Here is an 18,874-nt window from a genome sequence, read left to right on the forward strand (position 1 = left end):
AATTTTTTCTCAGAAAACATTTGCACTATAGCGGCTGTTTTCTAATTGTTTACTAAAGCTAAGCATAGATCTATTTTATCATGAAAGAGCTGCCAGTACAGTTTCTCTTGCTAGTCAGAAGCCAACCTAGTTCTTTAGGAATGGAGAATAGGAGCACTTGAAAAATTTAGCAAAACATTCTTGCTTCTGGCTTCAAAGTCAGCTTTTTAGTGTCACTGCTGAGATCAAATAAGTATGCTATCTATGGATGAAAGCTTGTAATGTTAAGGATGATCAGCTTTTGACCTCTTAAATGCCACCTTCTGCCCTAGACCTCAAAACACAACAGGGAACTCAAACTCTCTTTTTAGAATGGAGATACAGACCAGTGTCCCTTAAAACACATCTTCATCAGTTTTAGCTACTCTGGCTCTGAAAGGAGCATGTAACAACTTGTTTTCAGTCACACTTTCATTTTTTTTAAAAAAGGTTTCCTTATGTAGGCATGGTCTAGTGCTTTCTTAAAAGACATTGGTGTTACTTAAAAAAAATAGCAAATGCATTTTTAATGTGTTTACTTTGAAAAACAAATTATAGTTTATTGGAGACTACATTTTTAAACAAAAAATTCATTAAATGGGTTAGAAAATCTTTACTTTGACAGCAAACAAAACCATCCTTCTCTCTGTTCAGCATAACAATTATTTTCATCCTCTCTCAAGAAAGACTTCATGACTGGTAGCAAAAAGTTCTCCAGAAGAAAACTGCTTAAGCACTGCTCACTCAGAGCAAAGATGTCTTCAGTAACAGTCAGCTTCATTCTCTTCTACAGTCCCTACAGTAGCAAGGATGTCCTGTAAGAGGGACTGAGGGCTTTTCTCCACATGGTCACTACTTTTATTTAGCTCATCATGTAGTTCTTCTAAGTTTATCGTACCCAAAGCTAGCATCATGCTCTCTGGATCTTGAAAATCCACCCCATTACCACCATCTGTGGGGAAGTTCTGGGCCAGAGAACCCTGCCTTAGTGTCCTTTGTAACCAAGCCATGCCATGTCCTGCAGCTGAATCTGCAGTCCCCTGTGAATCCTGTGGGGTATTAATTGGATAGAAACTACTTCTTAAGCCAAGCAATATATCACAGGCTCTCTGACCTACTGGTTTGTCACAGTCGCACAAAGACCGAAACAAAAAGCTGAACACTTTTGCTCGACAAAGTATCTGCAGCGACTCATTCTGATGAACGGAACTAGTGACTGCAGATGTGACAGGAGCATACGGGCACTGAGAAAGGCCAAGTTGGCAAATTGTCTGACTACAGAAAACTTCAACCAGTTTCAGACCACCAAGTCTGACTTCCCAGTCTAAGTCATGCTCCACAGTTTGGATCACTCTAGAGACAAACTGCTCTGTATCTTCCAGCTGACCTGTGCAGCCTTGTCTCAGCCACTTGTTGAAAACGCTGATCACAGCTCTCCTAGGAAAGCCCTCTGGGTCTGTCGACAAGATTTCTTGAAGCTTTGCTACAGTGTTCTAAATGTAAAAAGACAAAGAGAAAGCACAATGAGGGGGAGGAATATGCAACAAAACAAGAACAGCAGAAGTAAAAAAAATCTTGTCTCTTCATTTACTGGTTGTGAAATCCACCCGCGTGAGACTGCAGATAACTTGTGAAGAAAGTTATAAGCAGTAAACTGATGTGTAGTTCTGCTTCATTCTGCAGTGGGCTACAGAAAGTCATCATACCTCTTTATTATATTGATTCCCTAGGACAGGTGACTCTGGAGCAAAGTAAGTAATGAAGGCCAAGTGTCCCACAGCAGTCACAGCACTTGCTCGCACGTAGCTTTCTGGATCCTCAAGAAGATTTTCTGCAAGCCTCGGAACCTCCGAAGACAGGAGAGACTGCCTGAACTCCTCCTGGTCTGTAAACAAGACAGCAATCCAAAGAAGTGAAGCTTTATTCTCTCAGAGCGTGAAGCTGTTTCCAATGCAAACAGTTCTTTGCGTCATACAAGGATGCCCACTGACGGCAGGGACAGCTGCCAGTGAGCTGAGCCACTGCAGAGACCAGGCAGTGGCTCATAAGAGCACAGATGCTCTGTGTCAGGCTCCCCATTTTCCAGCAGCTTGGTAACTTTCAGTCAAGCCCTGCTAGACACTGGAACTTGGAAAAATCTATTTACAGTTTTTCTAGCAGCAAGAAAAAACTTTCCCCGGGCAAGTGGGGACATGGTTTCAGCCTCATCAAACTTAGGCCTCTGCTTAAAGGAGGAAAAAAGTCTTCCTTTCTTGTTGTCAAGGCATACGGAAAAGAAAAAGAATGCAACTGCAGCACTGAGAGGGGCTGTGGGGTAAAATGCTAATGCAGCTGAGTGTGCTGGATACTTCCTTTGTGACCTGGGGATAACAGTAGTCGACAACATCCCCTTCTCTTCCAACATTGCAGAGCTACGGTAGGAGAATTAACAATGACTTAGCGCTATCTTCTGCAAAGCCTGGGCTACCAGTAAAGTGGAAAATCAGTAACTCATCCAAAGCAGATCTAGGCTTAGTCTCCTAAATCCCAGCCTACTGAGTGAAACCAAACAGACTCCACTGCAGAGCAAACTGAGAAAAGGGAAAATATTATCTGCCATTAAGCATTGTCACCTGCCTTGACATACATGTCTCAATATATAGGACTGTCTCAACATCCCTCAGTTCATACTCACCAATAAGGAGGGCAATCCAAGTTCAACAGAAAAGTAGGATAAGTTTTATTAATCTTTTTGTCAGATTTTCATCATGACCTAAAAGTAAAAACCTTGGCCCTTCTTCTTTTCTTACCCCTTCCGTTATAGGGGGTCACAAGCCTGACTGACTTCCGTAACATTAAAAGAAATATTCCTCCAACTTGCACTGTTAAATCTCTGCACCTACCTCTCAAGCTTTTAATCAGGACAGTGAGGAACTCCAGAGAAGAATCTCTTACTTCCCAGCAAGGACTGCACAAACGCTTCTGCAGCACCAGAAATACATCTGTAAAAGCCAAGTGACAAGCCTGAATGGACACGAAAGTCAGCAAGCTTTACGGAAGCAACCGTGTACCAACTCTGTATCACTTCATCTGATGCAATGCTTTTTGCTGCTGCTGTGTGCTTCTCCCAGAGTTCTTCAAAGGACTATTTAGGCAGCTAAACCTAAATTCAACATAACTGCAAACAAATGAATTCTAAGTGCTTTGAGCAGGAAAGGCAGGCAAGAGCAGACTTCACATATGCCACTACCTGCTGTTTGTCTCAACTTGAATAGCTTTGTTACCTTTCAAAATCTTCTCAGTTTGTTGCAACTGATTGTTGGAGCAGGACAATTCCTGCAAGTGCACCAACCACTTGGATGTAGCTTGAAATGTTTTCTTTAGAACCTGAAGCAATACAAAGCAGATTTACTTTACTACAGGAGGAGGCATTGTTGACTTTATGCTAGATAAAATTTGTTTTAGCTTCAAACTTACAGAGAAATTCTCAGAGTAAACAAGTACAGATCCTTTCTTACTAAGAAGTATGCCACAAATAAATGGGGCTTATGTAACATTTCTAACAAACACCTAGAAAATGCCTGTTCTTAGCTTACTATGACAAAGTTCTAGTACCTTCAGTTTTTGATTTACAGTTCTCATCATGGTCATTTGAACAAAACAAAGCAAGAACAACCCCTTAATGCCAAGAATTCAATACTTAAGGGCCGTGCCAAGTTGAGTATGTTTGTGGTACTCTTAGATGTGATGGCTTCTGTCTTCTCAAGAAAATTCAATGTATTGGTCAATTACTGCAAGCTCCCTCAGAACCAAGATAAATCTCCCACAAACAAACTGTGCTAAGAAACAACTATTATGAGGCAGTTTCTCAGAACTACATCCCACTGGGCCAAGCGAATAGATTTGGATCTGTCCTTAGTTCTATACTCACAGTGGGGCTGGTGTTTGGACTCTCCAGGTATGCCAGAAGGACATCAAATAGACTTCCTATGAGTGTGTCACAGCCTGAAACATAGAAAACAAAACTAAAGGACCAATACCAAGAGAAAGAGCTGTTTAATCACAATTCAACTGCTGAAATACACAAAGACACAGGATTATAAAACTGTTTTGGAGAAGAAAGCAAGTACAGTCCTTGGAGTGAAGGAGAAACATCCAATTTCTCACAACCACTAAAAGCTTTTTAATTACAGCATTACCTGCCCTAGCTCATAAGCAGAAATTAAGGTTAGCCAAGACAGTCGGAAGAACTGGAAAAGAGAAACAGGTTTCAGAAATGGAAGTGGTAGTCTTCATTCAGAAAGATCAGTGAAGGGGAATGAAAAGTTCTGCAACTACAGAATGGTCAAGCATTTCCAAAACTTAAAAGTGCAAAGATTAACTCACATTTTCGCTCTGAGAGTGCTGCTAGAACATCAAGAGCTGACCTCTGCACTCTGAAGCAATTGATCAAGATTCGGCTTATCGTGCTTCCCAGGGGAGAAGCTGGACTCAGGCAGCCATTACAGAATTGTAATATTGTCATGAGAGAGCGTAGCAAAGATGTATAGGGTAAATCCCCTGGCAAATGAATCTAATGAGAGGGGAGAAAGAAAAAAATAAAATAACTTCCAGCAGAAGTCTCAAGTGTGCATACAGAGCAGGAGTTTTTGGTCAGGAGGCAGCAAAAATTGCAATTTCTACTGTGTTCTTAAGATACCATAATGCTAACAACTACAAATAAGTCATCTTGCTCTCTCCCAAGAACTACTGCACAGATGGAATGAGATTCTTCTCACTGCTCAGGAAAGCAGTTCAATTTATGTTTGTTCACTGGATCAATTGCAGTAGAAGTAAGGTATCGTAACAATGCCTTTGAAGATGGATTTAGAATTAAGTGCAGTCCCTCTTTACAAGCCTCAGTACTCCTCTGTTTTCCTATTTGGAGTCTACTGTGCTACATTTCTTTAATGTATGGAAGCCCTCACTGTCAACTCCTCTCCACATTCTGTTAAGCTCTACTGCAAAAGTTTGCAACCAGTCTTAATGCTGTCTTTCAAGGACCAGTTTGATCCCCAGGTTTTTTTCCTTCTCTGAATGTTACCAGAGACAGCAGCTTCTCCAGATGAGCGAGGGTCTGACACAGAAGACTAGCACAAGATGACTTGGAGGACAGAAGACTTTCAACAGTGGCAGGATCACTAACAGACTCATCCAGCAAACCTAGAGGACCAAAGAAGGGAAGAGCTCAGGTTGTTAGTGAGTACAAAGGACTGTGATTTTTAAAGTTAATCAAGATTTTCAGGTGATGCAGTATGAATATGCCTTCAAATGCAATTGTCGGTAGGATGCTGCATTGCACCACAAACACTGCTACTGTCCTTGAATATTTCTACTCTTCCTCCTCCAGTTTTGTTTTGTCTGTGCCAGACACTTAAAATGCTGGCAATCAGACCAGCCTCTAACTTTTCTATCACAACTGTACCTGCGTATTCCAGAGGCTGGGAGGCTGCTCTCAAAATACAGTCCATTGGCTGAAGCAGAACAGTCAGTGCCTGAATCCTCACATCTTGTGGGCTTCAAGGAGGAAACAGCAGTTACCAAAACAAGAACACTTCCATTTCTTCCCAAATATCTGCCCCTAAATGCTGAGCAGCATAATGTTTTTCATGCAGGCTTTTAAACAAGCCAGCAATGACAGAGTAATGGAAGTATTATCACAATTCAAGCCTTCTTCCAAGCTTCCCTAGCTAAATGAAAGCAGAGGAGAAATGGCTCTGGAATTTATAAGCAGCCTTATCAAGCTGTGCAAATAGAGAGTGGCATTCTATGTATGAAGGGGATTTAGAGAGAGAGGCATTTCTTGTCAACAAAACATGATGCCTTATATCTTAAGACACAGGTGTTATTTAGCCTATAAATCAGTATCCACTTGCGCTATATTAATTTAACATCTGATGATTTCTTAATGGTTTTTCACAAATGGGAGTTACAGAGAAGATGCAGCCAGACTTCTCAGAGGTGCACAGCAAGACAAAAATCTTAAATTGCAACAGGCTACTTTCCAACTGGATATACAGAAAATACTTTTCATAGTGAAAGTGGTTGAGCACTGAAACAGGTTGCCCAGAGAAGCTGTGGAATCCTCACACTTGGGGATACTTGAAACCTGAATGGTGAACACCCTGAGCAACCTGATCTATCTTTGAAGTCAGCCCTGCACTGAGCAGGAGGTTGAATTAGATCACCTCTACAGGTTCCTTCTAACCAAAGTTATTCTACAACTGTTAAAGAGTCTCCAGATGCACACTTCTGCTGGACAGTAGTGAAAGCTCTTACACCAGTCAGTGTTTTTGTGAAAGAGAAAACTCAGAGACTACTGTATTTGACAGGCAGTCAAATTGTGTCCATCTTAATTGACCTTGGCAGCATAAAGTTAAAGGAGTTTGCTATTTCTTCCTGAAATTGTCTGGCTGTAGGTAAGATGCAAGTGTATACACATAACAGGATATTGGTTCCTTTCATTTGTCTCTCTTTGAAACTGTATTACTCTATCAGTGTCTGAAGTTTGCTAGCTACCGGCATGGTTCTTGCCAATCAGCCTTACATATTAAGGAATGTAGTGGAAAATGCAATGGGGAAAAAAAGACAGTTCTTGGAAATAGATAGAGATATTGATACAGAAACATTTGCAGAGTGCAAAGTTTTACTGCAGTAAGCCCTACCATTTGTAGAGCCTCAGAATTCCCGCTGCCAAAGGACCCACTTGTACTGGGGTTAAGTGTTCCAGAGCAGAAGTCACTAATGCCCAAAAACTGCCTTCAGTGTCACAAAACACAGGGGACCTGAAAAGAAAGAAATGTAAGTAATATGTCCTATTAGACGGCAGAGAACAGCTATATCTCATCACTGGATCCAAGGTCCCAGAAGATCTTTACCATGCCATGTTAAGCAAAAGATTCGCCAGCATGGGCTGTGCTTGAACAGTCTCTTCCATCAAAAAGGATTCTACTTGCTTTGCTATGCCTGACCAAAGTACTTCAGTCCACGTAGCATGACAACTGCCAAACAAATGAGTTAACAGTTTTAATGACTGCTCGATGTGAGGGGCAGAGCTGGACTGAAGGGAATCTTCTATATGCTTTATAATCGTCTGGGCACACGCTGGCCAGTCACAGTCCTTTGCACTGGGAGGTTTGGTCGTTTCAGACTCTACAGAGAGGGTGAGCATGTGCACCAGAAGCTGACTGGCAGCGGAAGCCACAAACAGGCTGGGATCCCCTTGCAGAGTGAAGATCACATCTATGCCTCCTGTGTGAAAACAAAACAAGTCACTGGAGGAAAAAAACAGCAGCCTTCCTATTGTGAGGTGGAGCCTTCTTGCACCCCAACCATATATTATTCTAATTCAAGTACCACACAGCTTTAAATGGTGTTGGTGGGGTTTTTTATACTTTATTTTGTAGTTTCTACAGCATTTCAAAGTCACCCTGTCCTTAACAACAAACAAAAAGCACACAAAAGAAGAAAATAAAATTGTTTTCAGATCCTCAGGTGTTTTAGTAACTCAGGATCAGAAAAGGACTTCAATAAAGCATTAGTAATATTGGGAGAGCAGACAGCACGCTCACTGTGTATTTATGGAAGGAGCCTGTACCATCTCCAGACACAACCGGTAAGAAAAACATGAATGGCACCAACAGTACTCCTTTTCCATCACACGGGCAGCAGTGCACGCTGCACGTTAATACCAATCCAGTCTTTCCAGCCCCTCTGTACACGGAATCTAAAGCTGGTGTTAACAGCAGAATTTACATACCTGCATAACAGCAACAGGACCGCAAATGTGCGCAAGTATTAAGAAATAAATGAGCCCCTGGTTAGTTTTTCTGCACTAAAATCATACTGAAACATACCTTTTAGTAAGAGTTACAAATAAGAATACAGAAGGCTTCTAATAGGCTATTTTTATCGTGTGTTCCATAAGATGTGCCTCTTTCCTCTCTAAAAAGGGCACCATCCTCAGTGTTTGGGAAAAAAAAATTAAATGCATAACTAATTTAACAAAACCCCCACCACCTTTCAATTACTTCAGTGTTTTTGAAAAATTGAGTATTTTTATCTTAAATAAATAAAAGCTCCTGTCACTCTGACATCTGAGCAACAGACACAGAGGGTTTGGGGAGTTCCCATTCCTAGAAGTACTCACCACCACTGCAGAGGAAGTGGAGGGCAGGCTGGTGATGCATCATGCTGTGCACACCCTCCACCCAGCCACTTCGCACGGACGCATCTTCCCACAGCGCACTGTTCAGAGGCCCATCCCTGCCAAAGAGCCTGACCAATAGCTTCTCCTGCTGAGGCCAGAGGAGAATACAGAGTAAATGGTAAGCAAGGGGGCTGGAGGGGCTGCTCTGTCATCCAAGTCAAGACTATCAATACTGTAGTGAAACCTGTTCTTGCTAGATGTACCACTAAAATAGAAAATTTTCAGATTGCCATGTTTAAACTCCCTGTGTCTTTCACGGATTAAGCAGTAGAGGCACTCAAAACCAAAACTGCTTGGTTTTAAGATGCTAGGGACAACTTACGTATATATCAGTTCCATCATTAGACTGTTTATGTAGTTGTATACATCTCTCCCCTCAAAACCTTTTGGGTTTTGAGTTTTGTACTATGAATGTATTCTGTGATAGAAAGCAGGACTTTAAAAAGCTCCCTCATTTTTGCAGGGAATCAGAGATTTCCTATCAACTTACTATGGAGGGAAAACTACATCTGTTATTGCAGTTTAAATCTGCAGGATCTGTCCAAGGATACAATATTTTGCAATGATTGCTGAGAGATAGCATTGTCCCGTATACTGTTTTGAACTGAAAATGAGAAGCACTATGTATTAGCACTCATAGTACTACTGCGGCAAGACAGAAGTATGAAGACAGCAGCTTTACATGAGAACTGAAAAGGAACAGTATGATTGCAGGTCTTCATTACCACATGACTGTTTGCAGAGTTGTTCAACATGTACCAGAAATTTTATAAGCAGAATCCGTACATTTTTCAGGCGTCCTCCACATAGAAGGAGGAAACAGACACATGACAGCAGGTACCTGGGTAACTGACTCACCTGCAAGCACTGGAAGCAGTTTTCAGAAGCGGCAAGTATCCCAGCTAACCGCAGAGTAAAGGAGAGGATGCTCGGACTGGGCTCTGGCAGTGCCAGCACGGAGGTGATGAACTCTGTCAAACAGGGGTTGTCCTGCACCAGGTTCACGGTAGGATCTAGCGACCAGGTGTCACCCAAAACGAGGCCAGAAAACAGAGGGTCACTGCCAAGACTTCTGTCCTCTCTCGTGACTCTAAGGTGCTTGTCTGAGCTGAACATAACCCCTCAAAACTGCTACAGAAGTGTTTGGGTTCACCTGAAGCCCAAGCCCGGGTACAGGCCTCAAGTACCAAATAGCGTTTTCAGGTGTCACTGAGGGAGGCTTCCCCCAGGGTCCCGGCCTGCAGGCCTCCCTCCCCCTCGGACAAGCTTCTGCCGATCACCAGCGGTCAGGGGGGCCTTGCAGGCGGCGGGAACTCACCGAATTTCGTCAGGCCCCGGAACCAGTCGAGCAGCTTCTCCAGGCAGGTGTCGTCGGAGCTGGGCTGCCGCGGATCGGCCAGGGCGGCACAGACGCGCGGCAGCAGGAGGGAGCACTCGCGGGTCATGGCGAAGCGGCAGCGGGCCGGGGCGATGCACCGTGACTTCTGGAAGAATCACGGCGCGGGGGGGGGAAGAGGGAACGACCCTCCGCGCCCACCCCGTAACCGGCCCCGACCCACCTTACCGGCCCCGGCCGCAAAGCGAGTGTCGCAAAGGTGTGGGCGTGGCCAAAGAGGATAAGTAAAGCGGCGCAGCCCGGGCGCGCTCAGAAAGCAGGAGGGCGGTGCTGCGGTGGGGCTTTTCGCGCCTGGGGCTGTCCCGAGGCTGGAGCCACTGGCGAGGTGGCGGAGCGGAGGCGGCCTTTACAAGTTTTCCCTTCGCCGGGGTTTCCTGCCTTCCGGGGCCGCTTGGCGGCACTCGCGCTCCGCGGCAAGGCCGAGGCAGCTGCCGGCGCGACGCTCCCCCGGCCAATCTGCGCAGGCGTCGCGGGCCCCGCCCGCCGGGCGCAGCGCCGCTCGCCACGCCCCGCCGCCGCGCGCCTGGTTGCCATGGTTTCCGCAACCCGGAAGTGTCTTGAGGGGGGAGGCCACCGCTGAGTGCAGGCCGCCCCCTGCCCCGAGCCGGGCGCAGTGGCCCGAAGCGGCCGCCGCCGCCCTGTCGCCCCCTAAGGCCTCCCCGCCATGGCCCGGGGGAGCGGTGAGGCGGCCGCGGAGGGGGAGCTGGTAAGGAGCGGGCGGCGGGGAGGAGGAGGAGGCGGCCCCAGGCCTGCTTCATCCCGGGCCCTGCCCGGGAAAACGCTCCCGCGGGGCTGGGGCAAAGCCTGCAGCCCCTCAGGCTCGCCAGGCCGGCTAGGCGGCGGAGGAGGACGGCTGCGGTTCATCTCCAGCCCACGGGGTTCTGGGTTCTGCCTGTATCATCTTGGCTGGCCGGTAGCGGAGGGGAGTGGGGGGTGTTTGAGTTCATCTCCATCACCTCCGCAGCCAGATGGAGGTTTTGAGGCTCTTTGCTGGGAACTACCATGTTTTCCTGTTGTGTGTCGTAGGTGGCTCTTGTTGGGCCTGTTTTGCAAGAGCAAAGGGGCTGTGAAGGTTTCCAAGGCCTGGGGTGTTTTTGTTATTGCACGTTTATATCCTGGTGAATGTTTTGCTGTTTACCATCTTCTGTCAAGGCTGGGTGCCTTCCATGTTCTTTGATTCCTAGTGCGATAGCTGCAGTTAGGTAGAGAGAGCCCCCAGAGTGATAAAAAGGTCTTAAAATAACAAAAATAATCAGTGTGCTGCGAGGAGCATTGCGTCAGGAAATTAAAACCTATACAGCATGATGTGTGAGATGTACACCTGTTTTCTCAGCCAGCAGAAAAGGCTTTTTTACCTCCTCTGTTGTTGTCAATCCCAGCTCCTGTTCTGACAGCCAGGGTTCTCAAAAAATACTTCACCCCACCTTGCCTCTTACAGAGACAGATCGGCATCTCTCCAAAGAACAGTGCTGCAGCTGTGAGCACCATGGAGTCAGCAGCAAGTCAAAATGTTCTTTCTACGAGAGCAGCATACATTTAGATAATTTGAAAGCAAAGTCAAAATTTTCCTTCTGGTGTGGATATGCTTACATTTGAGAAGGAGGGAAACTTGTGAACTCAGTCTGAGGAAAAATAAACCACTTCTGATTTGTAGTTTGGGTGTTTTTTTCTTGGCCTGATCACTTCTCCAGTCAAGTTCCCATAGCACAGCAAAGGTAGGAACAAGTGAGTGAGGAAGGGGGCAGACAAATGAGTTGCTGCTGAACTCTTACTGTTGGAGAACTGAATGCAGAACCAGCACCACGGAACAGGGGGAATCTGAAGGTGCAGCTGTTGTAATGCAGCTGTTGTAAGTGCATAAGCCTCTGTGGCTGTAGTCCGAAGCGACTTGCGCTTTGTCGCACAGAATGTTTGTGTTAGAGCAAACAATGCTGGTTTTTGCAAGGGTGGTGACACGTTTACTGTTTGAATATATTGCACTCAAACTTTATTGTGATAGTAACAGGATATGAAGTTTTTGGGACATATATTATAACCAGTTACTTAGTAACAAATGTCACAGTTAATGTGTCTATTTCTCAGGGAGATGACAGCCTGTCTGTGATAACCTGCGAATCAGATACGGAAATGGTGAGTTTTGTTAATGGTACGCTGCGGATGGATGCCTTAAAAGGCCTCTCAGCATGTTCTTGCACTCAGAACATCTGTGATGCCTCCTGGTCAATAAGACAGCCTTGAGCTAGCCATGTTATTGCAATGTAGTTTGATCCAAAAACCTCCTCTAGTTCCAGATGTAATTCTGGCTTCTAAATTCTAGACACGGGGGGTTACAAATGATATTTGGCTTCATTTCACTGTTCTATCAAGTTCCAGGCCTCAGTAATCCTTTTACAGAGTTTTAATGAAATTGAATAAGTCTTTCCTTTAGCTAAATGGTTCTACAGCTCAGCCTCTGCTCCATGAGTATCTTGAATTTGCTGCTACTCGTATTTAATACTGATGGGGAAGGTCTGAGTGTTCTGAGCATGAATAGGCTATTTGTTTTCTGTAGCATAAAACTTCAGTAGGCACCACCTTAATTCTGGTGACCGTTGCTGTGGCAAAATCTGCATATACTATTTTTCTTCTCTACACAGAAGATTTTGTGTTTTTAGAACAAGCATTCTTCATACAAATTGGAGATTGAGGTCAATTTTGAGATTATATGCTGAAATCTTTGAAGAGTGGAATATTTTAAATACATGAAAAGTTCTTATTCTCTTCCAGAATTTAAAGAAGAAAATTTTTCGCAAGCCTCCAAAGTCACCAAGTAAGCGTTCCAAATTTTTTTCTTCTGCTTCTGTTATTGCAAAACAAGATGGATTTCTGTGGGACACAGGAATTGGAAGTTTTCTTTTAAAAAACATCTTATTGTTCTCTTCAGAATTGTTCACTAGTGTGTGCAGAGCACATCTATCTGAGCTTTGTTCTGTAACCAGTGAAGTTAGGCTTTTATGGGCTAAATATTAAAGTGTATGGGTTTGTTGTAATTCTTGATTCTACAGCATAAACTATTTTATTTTCATGTTGTCCCTTTTAATGGCAAGCATTCTGAATTTCTTTTTATCTTTTTGGAGAACTGCTGGTACTTGCTAGGTAGAAAGAATCTAGAATTACTGGAGCTACCTACCATGCAGTGGATATCTATGTTTGTAGATTAAGCAGTTTTCTGCTTCATTTGTGGTTTGTTTTTTTATTTGTGTGACCTTAGAAGTACAATATTATTATTAGATCTGCAGATCTAATATGTAGATTTTTGTCTGTTTTTCTGGGGTTTATGTACTTTCCAGTGAATGTTCCAAAGAAGACTTGACCTCAAAGCGTTGCTGATTTTTTTGTTTCTAATAAATAATAATGCACGTATAAATTTTGCTTTAAGTTGTGGAAGAGGCATGTTCTTCTGGTAGATGTACATCTATCTTCTTTCTTTTCTTGAATACTCTTTACTTGCCTAAATGTTAGAATTTAAAATAGCTATGGTGTTTGTTACATTGCTTTTAGCTATACTTCTCTTGGTAATTTGAAGACTAACTAGGTTGCCCACAAAGTGCACATCTTTACTAATAATTTTAAGTGGAGTTAGTGTCAGTATTTGAACCTGACCGCCATAACTGAAGCAGTAATGGGAGGGGGCCCTCAGCAGCTTCAGACTGATTCTGTTCTTTGATTGCCACAAGAAAATTGCTAGTGGATTAACAGCTATAGGGTTACTTTTGTCTGTGTAGCATGCATATTTTACTCACTGATAGATATTTGTGTACATATTCATTGTAAGGTCCCCCCTCACTAACAAAACCACGACAACTATATAAACTTGGACATGCAAGTATCTTAAGGATGCCTATCCGAACTACATGTAAATATTTCTGCATACATTGAGTCGTATTGCTGTCACTATGCCTGTCTTTGTTTTTTGGAATGGGATTTTTTCTTTATCATGACTTTTTTTTAGGTGAAAGTATCGTTGCTCTGCATAAGCCAATATGTAGTATGCTGTTAAATTCTCGTTTTATAAGTAATAGGACTGTGTCTGGGAACCTTAAAACACAAGACAGAAAGAATTTTTGTGATCTTGAGCTTTTTAAGGAAATGCTGAGGTATTTTCTTTTCTTTTAGAGTCTCCATACAGCTCTAGCACACAACTGTATCCTAAAAAACCTTCAACTTGGCGATCTCTGCAGGGAACAGGCAGTGCATGTCTCGAGAGAGCAGCTGTAAAAAACCCAAGGCAGATGTGGCTGGGATCACTGAAACAAGGTATTAGTCTAAAACTTTATCTCTATATGTGGATAAAATTCAGTGTTGTGGACAGCTTAACATGTAAACTCTTGAAAATAGATTTGTATTTGACTATAGGCTACATAGGAAGTAATTCCACTATTATTTATTTGGATGGTTGGAACCGAGTTTGATCTGATCTTGCGCACTGGAATTTTATAGAGGAATAATTAACAGCATCTGGAGCTTTCTGTGATGCATTTGCTCAGAATACACCCACAAATTTAATTCATAATGATCCCTGATTTTCCATTTTTGTTCCATTTTTGTTGACAGGAATGAGCCCTCCTCTGAAATCAGATATTGACGTGGGGCATATGCGAACTAGCATTTCTAGTAGCACTCCGGAATATTTGAAGGAAGCTCTAGGAATGAAGAAGCCAAAACATTCTCGTTCTTCTAGTAATGGTAAACTATGTAATGGTGTGGTAGATAAAAGTTAATGATCTTTTTTCTGTGTAAAAACACACATTGCTTAAGATCTTAGCTTTAGTAAAGCAAGAGGCATTTCAGTTTGGCCTGTGTTAAAATTATGTGTCAAAATATGATCCATGAGATACTTCTTGAGATTTCTAAATTGAGTAAGATAGGGGTTTCCAAATTTTTTTGAGCAGTGAGTGACTATTAGCTTTCAGAACTTTTTGCAAATTGCTGTGCATTTGCAGCTGAAGACATTGCAAATATAACATAGTTCAATGGGCCAGCTGTAGACAATTTATTGTGACTTTGCAAAACATAGTTTAGGAACCATTGATAAAAACCATCTGCTTCCCTGAAATTCTATGTAATTGGCTCCCTTTACTTCTTCTCTAGTAAGTGTTTTATCATGTGGTTGTGGTATTAAAATCAGTTGAGTTTTATGAGAAGAGCAAAATTCAAAACTTTTATTCTACTTTTCTTAAAGGAGAACTGTAAACTTTAAAAATCCTACTTCCATTTAAAATGATACGTATACTGTTACTGATAATACACAATTTCTGACAACTTTAAAATATGATAGACTTTTACATGTTAGGCACAAATATAAAAATGTGTTCTGGACATCTTTTAGAAATCTTTTGTAAATAATTCATTTGTTGGGGTGAGAAGACTGCAGTCTTCTGTGAAGTATGTCTCTATCTTGAGATGGATATTTTAATCTAGCACCAGAGAGAAGTAATTAGGAGAAATCTCCTGTACAGTGTGGCAGAAGTTTCGTACAGTAACATCTCAATTTCACCTCTATTTCTAAAATTGATTTCCTTGTTGATTTTTTCTTCTGGAAAAAAAAAATTGATGCTGTTCTAGATATTTTCCTTTAACTGTAAGGTTTCTGGTGAGTTAAAAATACCCCTTTCAGATCTGGTTATTTTACATACCTTTTTCTGTAGGCTACATTCCTGGAACTCCTGACTACAAAGAAAAAGAAGATATGTATGATGAAATTATAGAACTGAAAAAGGTACAGTCTCTCTGATGGTTACATAGACAATCATAGTGTTGCTTTCTCCACCTGTAGATGTCCAGGCCTTGTTGGTTTAGAATACTTTGGTTTCTATAACTGAGACATCCACCAATTTTATTTTGCATTTGTAATGTAAGGCTAAAGTAAACTTGTGTCTGTTTAAGGGCAGTGTCATTGTTCTTATGGTGTGATAGATACTTCTGAGTACTGAATGTGGAAGCCTTGAAGTATGCTCAGTCCTGAACCCCAGCCATGGGCCTAGCTGGACACTATAAAGGTTTATTGCATTTGGTTTCTTTGTCCCTCCATCCCTCTTCTCTTTTTTTTTTTTTTTTTTCCCTCTTTCCTCCTGGCTGTTACCCGTCACACTGTAACAATTTTGTCAGTTGAGTTTAGTGCAATGTATGAAAGATGAGGACTAAGCATGTTGAACACTAGGAATACCTATAGACAAATATCTTGGCTGTTGTAGATCATTTGTGTAAGGTTGCCTTTCTGTTAAACCTTTTCCTTTTATCTTTGCCCTGTCTACCTCTTATCTGTCAGTTCTGATCCAGTGTGATCGTCTCTCTCTTTTTATTTTGCTTCATCCTCACCATCGTAATTGGATTGTTATTGACATCAAAATGTGTTTCCATGTGAAAACTCAGTGTGTTTATATTTCTGAAATGTGCTTATGATTTTTCTCCTCTCTTTTAGACGATACAAGCTCAGAAAAATGAGGGGGGTCGAATGAAAACTAAGCTCCGTCGACTAGAAGAAGAGAACAATAGAAAGGATAAGCAGATTGAACAACTGTTGGATCTTTCCAGGGTGACTATTTCTTGGGGGGATAAAAGTGGGGCAAAAGAGTGCTGAGCAGTGTGATCCTATTCTCCTTGTCTCTCTAGATTTCATGAGTCTGTAGTGTGTTGGCTCCTAGGAATGATGAGCCTTGAATATGAGAGGTGGTTGGTTGGTGTGAAGGGATTTGTTTTGTGTATCTTGGCTCACCAGTCCAGCTCAGTTCAAAGGAAGATCATGCCATGCTGTGCAGATAAGTTTATTTAGCCTCTTTAGAGGCCCACTTTCTGAATATTTTGCCTGAGAATAGAAGGCAGTTAAGCTCTCACATGGTGACTTGTGCATGCTATCCCGAGACCTGAACCAGGAAGCAAAAGATAAGTCTTATTGTCAGACCCACAAGGCTGAGAAGCGTTTAGGGTCATAGTTAGAAGACCTGAATTTTACTGAATTCCTTGTGGTTGTCATTTTCTGTGTGCAGTTCCACATCTTGGGAGAAGCGTCAGAAGTAATATAAAACAATGAGCACAGAGAGTTCAGAACTTAAGCTGTTGGACTGTGCAATGACTGTAGAGATGACTAGGTTAGAAAATTCTGTGGAAATAGCTAGCAGTAGAATAAAGTAGTGAGATTGGTCACTTGCTTTATCTGTCTTATTTTGCAGGGCTCTGAGCTGGCACGAGCTTTGTCAGAAAAGAAGACCGATAATGGATGGGTAGTAGTTTCTTAATTACATTTTGTATCAATTTTTTTTTTTTTTCCTCGTTCTTTCTGAAACACTACTGATTAAAAGAATAGAACTAAGTAAGAAAGAATGAGCAATTGGGGAATCATGTAACCATTATTTCTATAGGCAGATAAGAAACCAGTGACAAAGACCTGGAATTAACATTGTTTCAGGGACCCTTCTTTGTCAATCAGTTTAGGGACCGTTCTCCCTATTATTTACTGCTTTGAATTTAGCAGAGTAATGGGCAGAGTTGTTTTTATTTAATAATTGTGTATAAATACTATTAAGCTGGTTATGTTACCGCAGATACGTTAGGGATCTGATTTCGTTAGTGTTCTCTTTGTCACAGGGTAGCAGACATGCGTATGATTTACGAAGTCCTGAAGTATGTAGGAATAAGTACATTTGGTTACATACAACTTAAAAAGACAGGGAAAGATTTTGGAGAAATGAAACTTCTGTGAAGAGATGGATTATTCTAGGACTCATGAGCTCTTTGTTTTTTCTGTAGGTGGTTAGTGGATTAAAGCAGAAGATTCTCAAGCTAGAACAACAGTGCAAGGAGAAAGACAACACTATTAAGTATGACTTGGGGGGAGTAGAGGCTTGTATGGGATGAGATAATAAAGGGAATTTGAAATCCATATTATTTTTCATCTGTGTTCTCCTGTTCCTTAAGGTGTTTTAATGATCTCTGGGAACATATTAGCAATTATTAACCACTCACCCAGAAATTGTAAATCAACAGCTATTGCAGTGTCTTTGCTGGTCTGACAGATTTATTTTTTGTATTCTGTTTTCAGCAAATTCCAGGCAGACATGAAGACCACTAATTTGGAAGAAATGAGGATAGCTATGGAAACCTACTATGAAGAGGTATGTCTGACAGGCCCTTCAATGGGCATACAGGAGAGGAGGTTGTTCAGTTGTTGAGTTGAAGTGTAAATGGAATGTTTTAGATAGGCTTCTTACAGCTTAGCTGCACTTGTAACTGGAATCAGGTTTTCACAGATATTCTCATAGCTTAAAATGTATGTACTGAAAAACCTTTTTTCTTCAATAAGTGGAGTGTGTTAACCAAAAAGTAGAAATAAAGAAACTAATAAACATCCATAAGTGTCTAGATGAAAACTAATATAACAGTAGCCTGATTTTCCGTGATAGCATCTTTGACTCTGCTACCACCCAAAGGGTCTTGTTCTGATTTTTACCTAATGGACAGATGTGTTGCATTAGCAATGTCAGCTTCCCCAGCTAGCTCCTGAATAGAATCTGTATTTCATATTTCATAGGTTCATCGTCTCCAACTCCTCTTGGCAAAATCCGAGACTGTGAGGAAAAAGTATGTTTCATTCTTTTGAGGCAAATGTTTCTGTATTTGTGTTTGATATATCATTCCTATACTACTTTAACTGATGGAAAACAACTACACATGAACAGTTTATTTTGTCATTTGGATTGCTGGCTTTGCTTTTTGGTACTGCTTTTGTTGGCTTCACAGCCTTGGTATATGTCTTAGTGTCATTTTTTTTTCTTGTGGATAGATAATTTCTGGATGTGGAAAAAATAGTAGAGCTATTTAAAAAGTACATGAAAGCTCTGAAAATTTATCTGTGTTAAATCCATCTTCCCCATAATCACACTTATTCTGACATCACTGGTGATGGAAACAAACTTGACTAGATGTTTGGCATTTCACTTGACTCAGTTCTTTGTCTTGCTCTAGGGTGTACGCGGCAAAGAATATATTGTGGAGTGAACATTATGTTTCTGTAGTATAGAGAGACAGAAAAAGTCAGCATAGCTTTTGTGAGATATTCATGAGTGGCACTAGTAACACACTGTCAGAGAAGCTTGTACTAGTGCTTGTCACTAGTCTGCAGGTGTATACTTACTAGTGAGGGTAAACGGTCTATAGAGGAAATAAAAATCAAAGCACAAAGGCAAAGGACAAAGCCC

General features: G+C 41.9%; 2 protein-coding genes across 8 annotated transcripts in view; one reads left to right on the forward strand and one right to left on the reverse strand.

The window, feature by feature from the left end:
* Positions 1-616: 616 nt before the first annotated feature.
* BRAT1 (BRCA1 associated ATM activator 1) lies at positions 617-9,918 on the reverse strand. Of its 2 annotated transcripts, XM_086759345.1 has the most exons (14): positions 9,810-9,918; positions 9,564-9,729; positions 9,104-9,258; positions 8,186-8,333; positions 6,915-7,287; positions 6,702-6,821; positions 5,462-5,553; positions 5,081-5,199; positions 4,384-4,570; positions 3,929-4,002; positions 3,282-3,384; positions 2,901-2,999; positions 1,725-1,903; positions 617-1,511 (listed from the first exon to the last, which is right to left on the reverse strand). In XM_086759345.1, exons 2-14 carry the CDS (start codon positions 9,688-9,690, stop codon positions 780-782), a joined length of 2,508 nt encoding a protein of 835 aa, XP_086615471.1. In that variant the 5' UTR covers positions 9,691-9,729; positions 9,810-9,918; the 3' UTR covers positions 617-779. The 2 variants fall into 2 exon arrangements, with proteins under 2 accessions (XP_086615471.1, XP_086615472.1); XM_086759346.1 differs by lacking the exon at positions 9,810-9,918 and having other exon boundaries at positions 8,186-8,330; positions 9,564-9,794.
* A 303-nt stretch (positions 9,919-10,221) lies between these two features.
* Positions 10,222-18,874, forward strand: part of IQCE (IQ motif containing E) — a 33,344-nt gene continuing 24,691 nt past the window's right edge. For 5 of the 6 annotated variants that reach the window (XR_015260170.1, XR_015260171.1, XR_015260173.1 and 2 more), the window contains exons 1-11: positions 10,228-10,347; positions 11,724-11,771; positions 12,408-12,450; positions 13,797-13,937; positions 14,235-14,366; positions 15,329-15,399; positions 16,102-16,215; positions 16,850-16,900; positions 17,427-17,497; positions 17,719-17,791; positions 18,208-18,257. Coding sequence is in view for 2 of the 6 variants with exons in the window: in XM_086759348.1 (XP_086615474.1) it covers positions 10,306-10,347; positions 11,724-11,771; positions 12,408-12,450; positions 13,797-13,937; positions 14,235-14,366; positions 15,329-15,399; positions 16,102-16,215; positions 16,850-16,900; positions 17,427-17,497; positions 17,719-17,791; positions 18,208-18,257 (836 nt within the window). In the remaining 4 variants the exon portion in view is untranslated. Of the gene's footprint in view, positions 10,348-11,703; positions 11,772-12,407; positions 12,451-13,796; positions 13,938-14,234; positions 14,367-15,328; positions 15,400-16,101; positions 16,216-16,849; positions 16,901-17,426; positions 17,498-17,718; positions 17,792-18,207; positions 18,258-18,874 lie in introns of all 6 variants that reach the window. The other variant, XR_015260172.1, reaches the window with a different exon arrangement.

This window comes from Chlamydotis macqueenii, chromosome 15 (genome assembly GCF_036417535.1).
Source record: "Chlamydotis macqueenii isolate bChlMac1 chromosome 15, bChlMac1.mat, whole genome shotgun sequence".
NCBI lineage: Eukaryota > Metazoa > Chordata > Aves > Otidiformes > Otididae > Chlamydotis > Chlamydotis macqueenii.

Excerpts from the sequence above, each read along its gene's own strand:
- BRAT1 (XM_086759345.1), bottom strand. The coding sequence starts at position 9,690 with ATGACCCGCGAGTGCTCCCTCCTGCTGCCGCGCGTCTGTGCCGCCCTG. Across the intron at positions 5,554-6,701 it reads ATTCTGAGGCTCTACAAATG|CCCACAAGATGTGAGGATTC; the intron begins GTAGGGCTTACT and ends TCCTCCTTGAAG. Across the intron at positions 1,904-2,900 it reads CCTGATTAAAAGCTTGAGAG|ACCAGGAGGAGTTCAGGCAG; the intron begins GTAGGTGCAGAG and ends TCTTGTTTACAG.